Source organism: Passer domesticus, chromosome Z (assembly GCF_036417665.1).
Source record: "Passer domesticus isolate bPasDom1 chromosome Z, bPasDom1.hap1, whole genome shotgun sequence".
Classification (NCBI taxonomy): domain Eukaryota; kingdom Metazoa; phylum Chordata; class Aves; order Passeriformes; family Passeridae; genus Passer; species Passer domesticus.
In genome coordinates this window covers 42,283,872-42,293,954 of record NC_087512.1, presented here as the reverse complement: position 1 = coordinate 42,293,954, position 10,083 = coordinate 42,283,872, and the positions used below count along the sequence as shown (strand labels likewise).

Below are 10,083 nucleotides of genomic sequence, written 5' to 3'. Positions count from 1 at the left end.
CAGAATTCTTAGTGAAGGTGCTTGCTTCAGACTTGGACAGTCCTGCTCCAACCGGTCTGGTACAGACCTGCACTTGAGACAGACGTCTCTGGCAGCTTTTGGAGAAAAGACAAGGGTTTTTTCCTCAACAAGCTTTCCAGGTTACTTACTTGGTCTGTCTCCGTGAGAGCCCACATTACACAGGCAGAGCACATACTTAACCCTGCCTTTGTTGGCCTTCCAAATTGTGCACAGCCATAATGCAATTTGCCTTTGAAATGAACCCGTGAAGAGCTCCTCAATACACAGAAACACCTCCTACAAAGCCACAGTGACAATTTGAATGCAGGATAGGAAGAGCCTTCTAAAACCCCAGAGGAAAAAAATTAACTGGTATTGGCAAAGCTGAACAGAGAAGCCTAAAAAGCTCTCCAAACACTGAGTACTACTGAACCCTAAGTTTATACCGAGTACTACCAGGTTCATCAAATGAGTTTTGTTTTTTGAAGTAGGCACTCTTAAAAATATTAGACCATGAATATGTTTTGTCCATTAAATCACAACTCCAGACACATAAGTTTCATACAACATTTAAACAGTTTATTTCTTAAGCCTGCCTTACTAGTGAACAGTTGAACTACTGGATTTGAACTGCAGCAGAAAATTTGAGTGCAAAAGTTATACAACACTAACAAGGGATGAACTAATCAGAACATGCAAACAACACAATTTAAGTCAGAGAGGCACTTACATTAACAGTAAAAGATAAAATCATAACTCTTTGAACATCATAGCAGCCTGCTTGGAATTGCATTTGACTGAGCTTTGTTGCTGTGAATAATACAGCTCATGCACAGGTTTGGATGTATGTTTTGTAAATTTAAAGTATTCACTGAATACTACCAACATATATACACTCATATACATAGTTCCAGAAGATTTAAAAGGCCGTGGATCATTTCTGCTCATCCTTTGGAAGAGGTCTTCTGAAGAGCAGAATATGTGGCTCTGCAGAAAGAAAATTGAACAAAGTGTCAGTTTGTCCAAGTCTTGATTAAAGGGATTACTTTAATCTTGAGCAATAGTTGAGGCTTAGTTTCAAATAAGTAATTAAAAGCCTAAGTATGGCCCCAGGCGTAGTATTAACAAACCAAGTATACAGTACTCCTACAACAGTCAAGTTTTCATTTTTATAACCAATGCTGGCAGTGTCAGAAACTTAAGATCCTGACAGGAGGGAAGTGCTGGGAAAAGAGAATATTTCATAATGCCTCTTTACATTAGGCTATTTGATAAACGCTGTTATTGTAACTTACACTAACAAACTGCTGATATCGTCTGTTAGGCACATATCAAACACCAACAAAATCCACCTTGGCTAATACAGCCAGCTTACATTATTATCAATCTTCTTAATTTTGAATGCCGCCAAAAAAAGTCTAAAATGTCAAAGGTGCCCAAATAAGGAAAACACTGGAAGGCTATGCTAATTTCTTCACCTGATTCTTCAGAAACTTGGAACTTCATGCTGCTACAAGTTATCAGTCAACCTGTTACTTTTTAGTCAGACTTGTCATTGGTACAAGCCAACATCCTAGTTAGTAAGGGTCTTAGGGCTTCACACCCCATTAACTGAAATACTGATTTTTCAGGAGGCTCTACAGCTAGAGTTAATATATCCTCTAGAATTTTCAGAGGATTAATACAGGACCTCGTCTACACAAGCATCTATTAAGTTGTTGTACAAAAAAGTAGGTGTGCTAGCTTTATGATTTAAAGATATGCTGCTATATTAACTTTGGTTCACTCACTGCATACTCATGTTATTCAAGAGCTTACAAAAAGCCTGTTTCTATGGGCACAGGCAGGAGCAGTCTCCAGTCTGATATTTGACTATTTCATTTGTCTAGTTCTGTTCAGATATGCTCACCTGGCTCATGAATCATATAGTGAACCCAGCCAAGACTCTGCTGAACACCAAGTCGTCTCCACTCTTCTTCAGACATCAGATGAGATTTTGGCACTTGTTTCGAAAGTTCTCGTGGCAGCATCACATGCCTGTAGAAGTTTAATTATTAAACACACAGACAAAATACTGCACACTAGAAAATTAGAAGAGATCTGCACTGAAAGGCAGTTACCACGTTATGAATACTCACTTGGCCTATAAAGAAAACGAGAGTACTGAATCTTGGCATGAATTTGATTATGAAACCCGTCCCAGAAACCCAGTCTAAAATCACTTACGACTATTAAACGTTACATCTGTAAAGCAACTGCATACTGGGAGCCAAATTGTCTTCTAGTCGAGATTTAGACCCCCTCAAACTCCAACGACTATGCACTCAGAGAAGCATGCGCCCCTGGCAACAGGTTGATACATCAGCTACTAGAAAAATAAGAACTCTGGACTTCTAAAGTATTTGTAATACCGCTTTCAGGTAAGTCTAGAACAGTTAAACTTCAACAGTTCCCCGCGGGCAGGGGAGGGCGCTGCCCCACCCCGGGCTCTGCCACAGCCCCTTCCCTGGAGCTAGCGCAGCGGGTACCGCCTCTCCGCCATCGCCCTGTGGCGGGGCTTGTGCTGGCCGCTCCCCAAGCAATCTGCGCCAGCATTCGGTCACTCGCGCCCTTCGTCCCGCCACGCGGCAACCCCCCATGGAGAGGCTCGGCACAGCGCCTTCCCTCTGGCCTTGCGCTCCCTCTGGCTCCGTTCTCCCGCCAGAGTCGCCTCATTCCCTCAGAGCAGCCCGCACACCTCAACCGAGGCGGCTGGCCGAGCTGCCCTCCTACGGAACCGCTCTTCCTACCCATTCCAGCCGGCCCTCCCGCACTCTCCTGCAGCTTCTTACCGGTACTCGTACTGCTCGTCAGAGTACTTATCGGAATAGTAGATCTGCTTGTGGGCCATGGCGGGCGGTAACGCAGGCTGGAGCAGCGGCACGAACAGCGGCCTCTGGCTCACCCCTCAGGAGCGCCTCGCGCACTAACTGCCCCCTTCCGCGCCCCGCACCGTTTGAATCCAGCCGCTCGCCTCCCATTGGCTCTCGCCGGGGGCCGGCCAATCGCGTGCCGCGCCGCCGCGCCCCACCCGAGACGGCCGCCGCGTGACTCGCACGCTCGCCGCTCCCAACCAATCCTCGGCGGCCGCGGGAGCGTTACGTAACGGGCGGTGGCGGCCGGGCGGAGCGGCGGCGCGGGCTCGAAGCAGGGAGGCGGGGCTGGCGGGGGAAGGGGCGCGGCCGCGGCTGATTGGCCAGCGGCGGCCGGGGCGCGCGCGGGCCCTTCAGCCTGCGGAGGGGCGGCCGTGGGCCACAGTTGACGCATGCGCAGCTGGACCCCGGCTCTTCGCCATTGCTTTGCGCAGTTCCCGTTTTGGCCCGGCCCGGCCCAGTCTCCGGTGTGCAGGGGGCCTGCTTATTTCAGGGTAGCGAAAGAATGATGCTTCCGTTCTTTTAGCGGAGCGTCGTGTTCACTTTAATATGGTGCTGTCCCCTGGCTGCTGTCGGAAAGGCCGCGCCGTCGGTCGTGTTTGCTCAGGGTGAAAGCAGATAAAACGCGGGTGCAGGTGTGCCCGGAGCAGGGTAGGAACTGCGGGCAGCACTTCAGTTGACAAACATCCTTACCGAGAAAAAAAACCACGGAATGCTTCCCTGGGAGTACGGGCATAGCCGGCTGCCGGTGTTGGCTGGGAGGTGCTGCAGCTCCCCAGATAAGCGTGCTCTGTCTGCCCTGTGGTTTGAGATAAGCACGGTGGGAAAGTGTTGCTTTCACAGCGGTGGAACCAGAGAGTGCTTGGAAGGGGCCCAAAAGCTCTCGCAGTTCCAACCACCTGGCGCGGATAGGGACACCTTTCTCCAGGCCAGGCTGCTCAGCTCCGTCTCGCCTGGCCCTGAACACGCCCCGGGATGGGGCATCCAGGCCGGCCCGGGCAGCCTGGTCCATGCTAAACGCCTTTCCATAAATAGTTTATCGATGTCTAAATGTCCTCTCGTGCTCCATGCCCCCTGCCTGTGGTGTGCTCCTCTCTCCTCTCCTTGCTGGGCCTCTGCAGAAAAAAAGGAGATAAGTCGTTAAAGAAGTTTCTGCTTCCTTGGTGCTGCCAGAAACGTGGGTACTGTCTGTGGTTATGTAATGCATCTGTCTGAAAACAGTGCTGATGGAGATAAAAAAACAACCAAATCCATGTGATGCATGACTGCTGATACACATGCGTGGGTAATAGGTATGATTTTTTTAGTAGCATTGTTTCTACTGGCACTGCAGCTTGCCTTAAACAAAAAAAGTTTAAGCCAGTCTCACACCATGCAACCATTAAAACAAGTGCTTCTCATAATCTAGCAGTAATATCTTTCTCTTAATTTGACTATTAGAACTATGAAGACTATGACTATTAATATTTTACTTTGAAGTGAAAGGGGACATTGTACTCTTGACCTGTTAAAGAGTGAGGGAGAGATCAGTCATTGTTTTTACAGATATCAGCAAGGCTTTTGGCTCCAGGCTCTACCTTGAAAGAGAAGCAGTTGATGTTTGGACTGGGTGTGCAGACAATGACCTCAGGTGAATGGCCAGGCCCAGAAGATGGTGACACATGACACAAGTCTAGTTGGAGACCAGTAAGTGTCCCTGAGACTTCTTAACAATCTTTTTAACATCTTCATTAAAGACCTGCACAGTGGGGCAGAGTATACTGGCAAGTTTGCAGTGACACCTAGCTGGGATGAGTAACTGAGAAACCACAGGGTTGTGCTGCCAGGTTAAGGAACTGCAGAAACAGGCTGAGAGGAACTTCAGGAAGTTGAAGGGAACAGGTGGAACAAGGTGAAGAGCAAAGTCCTGCATCTGTGGAGCAGCATCCACAGGCACCAGTGCATGGTGGGAACTCCGCAGCTGGAGATGTGTTTTTCAGAAAAGGACTTGGGAATTCTGATGAACACTGAGCGGAATGTGGCCCAGCACTGTGTCCTTCCAGTAAGGATGGCTAGCAGTGCCCTGTGTTGCAGTAGGATGAGTGTTGCTGGTAGGTTGAGGGGGGTCATCCCGCCCCTCCAGAGAGCGCAAGCGAGGCCTCTGCTGGAGCCCAGCTTTGGGCTCCTGAGTGCAAGAGAAAGATGGGGCTGCTAGAGAGAGTTCAGTGAAGGGCTGCAAAGATGAAAACCTGTGTGTGAGAACCTGGAGGCAGGATGCAAAGAAGACCAGAACCGGGCTCATTGCAGTGGTGCCCAGTGACAGGACCAGAGGCAGTGTGCACAAACTGAAACGTGGGATGTTCCTTATGAACATCAGGAAGCCTTTTTTACTGTGAGGCAGATGGGACACTGACAGAGAGCTACTGGATTCTCTAACTTTGGAGACCTTCCAAAGCCACCTGGACATGATTCTGGGCAATGGGCTGTAGGTGACCCTGCTTGAGCAGGGATATCAGACCATATGACCTCCAGAGGTCCAGCCTCAGCCACACTGTGTGGTACTGTTTGAAACAGGCTCTTCATCATTGTCTACAGGATACTGCTACTCAAAAGGGCTGTGTCAGTCTCATTGAAAGAAGGAAATAAGCTGTTCTGTACATTTTGGAGAGAATAAAAATGCTTGAACTTTGTCCAGGCAGCTTTGTCTACACCTAAGGAAACATTTCCTACCAGTACATAATTTAAATGTCTTAGAACATTTCAGAAAAAAAAACCACTTTCTGCAGTAATGTTTTAGGTCAAACCGATCCTGTCTCTGATCCGTGCTTTCTTTGAGGCCTGCTTTCTATGGTTGTGTCAGTTATGCTTTCCCACTGTAACTTTTGCAAATACAGAGTGTAGAACAAAAGTAATTTTTTTCTCTCCTGTGCTCTAGAATGACCTTTTAATTGTAATTGTTATGTTTTCATATTCCAAGAAGTTAGTTTCTGGAATTAAGATTATCAAGTGGTGAACTGAATCCTCAGTCCAAAGATTCTGAACCAGGTCAGAACTGAGTGAGACCACAAATACCCATATTTATTAAAGAGAAAAGCTGCTGAGAAGCTTTATTATACACTTTTGCCTCAGCATGTTGAAGGCATGTATTAAAGCACTTATGAAAGAAGTTTGCCATAGTACAGACTAAAACGTATTCCACATAGCCCTAGGGGTATAGGTTTGTTAGGAGAAATGTGAGTGAGCTGTGCAACTGGAATGTAAGCTCCTGCTCAGAGACCTGTGTGATTAGGGCAGCAGCTGTGATTACATTGCTGTTGAAACACAGGATAAAATGGCGGAACACAAAGAGAGTATTCTTGAGCATCCCTCTCTCCTGTAGCTGTAACAAAAGCACATATAAAATGGAACACTGGTATTCTGCGCTCTGTATGTGAACAGCATGACTCTAGTCATCATAGAGGCTCTCCAGAGCTAAAGGTACACCATGGACTTTATTGTGGGGCATGATTTTGTGTCTAGACAGGAGCAGGTTTAAATCCTCTGTGCAACCTGTTTGCTTGTGACTAAGGCCATCCACAGAGATATGGGGGAAGTGACAAAACTGTTACAGTGAGGGGCCCATGTGCACCTTAACTATTGCATTTAGAGAGGTCAGGATGTAAGTTATGTATATGAAAATATTTTCTGTGCTTTTTGTCAGAAGGGGGAGATGAAAAATTTCCCATCTGTGCTGTGCATAGCAGTCTCTGATTAAAAGTCTCTGCAGATTTTCCTGCTTAGTTCTGTGAGATATTTTAAAAAAGAAAAGTTTTATGTACTTTTACTGTGCTTCAGTTTTCAAACATGTCCTTATAAAACACTAGTGTCAGATGCTTAAAAGTATTTTTCTGAATAGAACAGCAAGATCAGAGTCAAGGAACCTTTTGTACTTTCTTCATGAGTCATAATCATATACACAGTTAATAACTTTTGAGTAATTTGAATGTGAATCACATTCATAGCACATATAGATAAACTGTTATCTGTGGTTTTATATTTTCAGTGTTTCTTATGGAAACAAGGTGTACACAATTGTACTTCTCATCAGTTTTGATCCTCAACTAACTTTTGAACCTATTGGCTGAAACTTAAATGTTGATAAATCATTGCAAGTTTTATGATAACAGACAGGTAAATAGAGCAGAAGAACTCTGATGGGGGATGATGTTACAATTAAAATTGCACCTTATTAGAGAATCTACATGGGACAAAAAGCTTTGCATAAATGCTTTAGGGGAAAGTATCTTTCAGCATTTGGCATACATGCCTTCTGAGACTGCAGAGCCACAAATCATGAGTCAATAGAAAAAAAATCTCATTTAATTCTTATATTCAGTAAGGTAACTTTCTATTTTTAATTTTATTTGCTGGCTTTATATGGTGTTTGCCTAGTATTCAGCAACACTAGTTCTCCCCAAAGCACTCTCAGGCTGCTTGTATGTGTAATTTTAACAGTATTTGTCTCTGAAGGTTTGATCTTCAGAATTTACCTCAATTTAGATGGTTAAATTTGAATTTACTGCCTTACTTAATTTGAAGGACTTTATCATAAGTGTTGTGTGCTAATTAATATTCCTTTAGTAGATGCAGAAGATGGATTATTTTTGTTTTGTTTTGGTCTGCACAAAATTGTGGAGAGACTAAAGAATGATGCTATGGTTTGATGGTCTAGCTGACTGTGAATAAAACAATGTAAGTGTTGAAAATAATCCAGTTGAATTGCTGAGGGTTGTCCTCTGAGAGAGGATAAAATCCCTTGAAAAATGGAGCCAATTTTGATGCATGCTCCATCCTGTTCCTGTGCTGGTTCAAGAATTGCATTTTGAAGGTGTTCTTGAATAGATTATTGAATAAATTATTCCCAAGTCATAGAAGTGCCCAGCTTGCAGGATGAGTATAGAAATACAGAATGTCTGTGATCCATTCAGGTCATTGCAGAGGTTGGAGGCTAATGTCGATCCTTGTCATTTCATTGAGATTTAATTCTCTCATTCTGCTTTTATGGATTTTCTTGTGGAAGTAGTGATCAGAACCTACTCAAAAGACTACAGCCTAGATTTAAAAAGTGACACTGATGAGCCTGGGGTGACTTGCCTGTGTCGGGGTGCAACGGACATCCCAGCTGAAGTGCATCTGCACCAATGCACCCAGCATGGGTAACAAACAATTGGGTAACAAGCCAGTGGCAGCAGGAAGCTGTGATGTGGTTATCACCATGGGAATGTGGTGGGATGACTGGAGTGCTGCAGTGGATGGCTACAAGCTCCTCAGAAGGGACAGGTGAGGAAGGAGGGGCTGTGGGTGGCTCTGTACACTGGGGAGGGTTTTGGCTGCACAGAGCTCAGGGACAGTGGGGATAAGGCTGGGTGCCTGTGGGTGACAGTCAGAGGGATGGCCAGCATGGCAGAGATCCTGCTGGGAGTCTGTCACAGACCACCCAGCCAGGATGAAGTGAAATACTCTGTCAGTGCATGTTTCATGATCACTGGCCCTTGCTCTTGTGGGAGACTTTAACTTGCCAAATGTCTGCTGGAAACTCAGCAGTGGAGAGGAGACAGTCTAGGAGGTTCCTGCAGTGTGTGGAAGGTAAATTCCAGACACAGTTTATAAGGGAGCTCACCAGGGCATGCCCTGCCAGACCTGCTGTTCACAAACAGAGAAGGGCTGTGGGACATGTGGTGGTCAGGGACCATCTTGGGCACACTGACCATGGAATGACAGAGTTTCTCTGTTCTTGGTGAAGTAAGGAAGAGATCAACAGAACTTCTGCCTTGCACTTCCAGAGGGCAGACTTTGGCCTGTTCAGGACACTGGTTCAGAGAGCCTCTCAGGAAACTGCCCTTAAAAACTGCTTCTAGGAGGAAGCAATTAATGACCTGCTGTGCCCCTTGGACACTCACAAGTATATGGGACTGGATGGGATTCTCCAAGAACTGAGGGCAGGCAGGAAGAGCTCACCAAGCCACTGACCATCATTCATCTTCAGTCCTGGTTAACCAGGGAGGCCCAGACAGCTGGAGGCTGGTCAGTGTGATGCCCTTCTACAGGAAGGGTTGGAAGGAGGATCCAGGGAATACAGGCCAAGGAAGGTTATGAAACAGATTATCTTGAGTGCCATCCCACAGCACATAGACAGCTAGGGGATTGGGCCCACTCTGTGGGTTTAGGAAAGGAAAGTCCTGCTTGACCAACCTCATCTCCTTTTATGATCAGGTGACCTGCCCAGTGGATGAGAGAAAGGCTGTGGATGTTGTCTACCTGGGCTTCAGCAAAGCCTTTGATACTCCAGGGGATTCTGGCAGCCCGTGGCTTGGATGAGGGCTCTGTTTGCTGAGTTAAAGCAAAGACTGAACCTAGAGAGTAGTGGTAAATGGAGTAACACCCAGCTGGTGGCCTGCCACTTAGTGGGGTTCCCAGGTCTCAGTATTGGTGCATCTACTATTTAACATCTTTATCAATTATCTGGATGATGGGATTGAATGCACCCTTGGTAAGTTTGTAGATGACACCAAAGTAGGCAGATGAGTTGATCTTCGGGGGATAGGAAGGCTCTGCAAAGAGATCTGGACAGGCTGGATTGGTAGGCAGAGGCCAGTTCCGTGAGGTTCAATGAAGTGAAGTGATGGGTCCTTGTGTCACAACTCTAGGCAGTGCTGCTGGCTGGGGTCAGAGTGGCTGGAAAGCAGCTCAGTGGAGAAGGATCTGGGGGTGCTGGTTGACAGTGGCTGAACATGAGCCAGCTGTGCCCAGGTTGTCAAGAAGGCCACTGTCATTCTGGCCTGTGGCCAGCAGTAGTGTGACCAGCAGGACCAGGGCAAGGATTGTCCCCCTGAACTCAGCACTGGTGAGGCCACACCTTAAATTGTGTGTTCAGTTCTGTGCCCCTCACTGCAAGAAGGACATTGAAGTGCTGGAGCATGTTCAGGGAAGGGCATTGGAGCTGATGAAGGGTCTGAAGCAGAAGTCCTGTGAGGAGCAGCTGAGGGTGTTTGGCCTGGAGGTTCAGGGAAGGCCTTATCCTTCTCTAGAACTGCTTTACAGGAGTGTGTAACTAGCTCAGGGTCAGCCTCTTCTCCCAGGCAACCAGTGACAGGACAAGAGGCTCAAAGTGTGCCAAGTGGGGTTCAGGTTGGACATCAGTAAGAATTTATTA

At 46.6% G+C, this 10,083-nt stretch overlaps 2 protein-coding genes across 2 annotated transcripts in view; one reads left to right on the top strand and one right to left on the bottom strand.

Moving 5' to 3' along the window:
• Positions 1-557: 557 nt before the first annotated feature.
• Positions 558-2,990, bottom strand: CKS2 (CDC28 protein kinase regulatory subunit 2). The gene is made up of 3 exons (XM_064404769.1): positions 2,832-2,990; positions 1,910-2,037; positions 558-987 (listed from the first exon to the last, which is right to left on the bottom strand). The coding sequence occupies exons 1-3, from the start codon at positions 2,888-2,890 to the stop codon at positions 935-937; spliced, it is 240 nt and encodes a 79-aa protein (XP_064260839.1). The 5' UTR covers positions 2,891-2,990; the 3' UTR covers positions 558-934.
• Positions 2,991-3,136: 146 nt separating this feature from the next.
• SHC3 (SHC adaptor protein 3) overlaps positions 3,137-10,083 on the top strand; it is a 90,300-nt gene continuing 83,353 nt past the window's right edge. The window contains exons 1-2 of the mRNA XM_064404760.1: positions 3,137-3,563; positions 4,458-4,598. The gene's annotated coding sequence lies outside the window, so the exon portion shown is untranslated. The remainder of the gene's footprint in view (positions 3,564-4,457; positions 4,599-10,083) is intronic.

Coding starts and splice junctions, on each gene's coding strand:
- CKS2 (XM_064404769.1), bottom strand. CDS start 2,890: ATGGCCCACAAGCAGATCTACTATTCCGATAAGTACTCTGACGAGCAG. Junction 2,038..2,831: donor GACGAGCAGTACGAGTACCG/GTAAGAAGCTGC, acceptor AAACTTCTACAG/GCATGTGATGCTGCCACGAG. Junction 988..1,909: donor CTATATGATTCATGAGCCAG/GTGAGCATATCT, acceptor TTCTTTCTGCAG/AGCCACATATTCTGCTCTTC.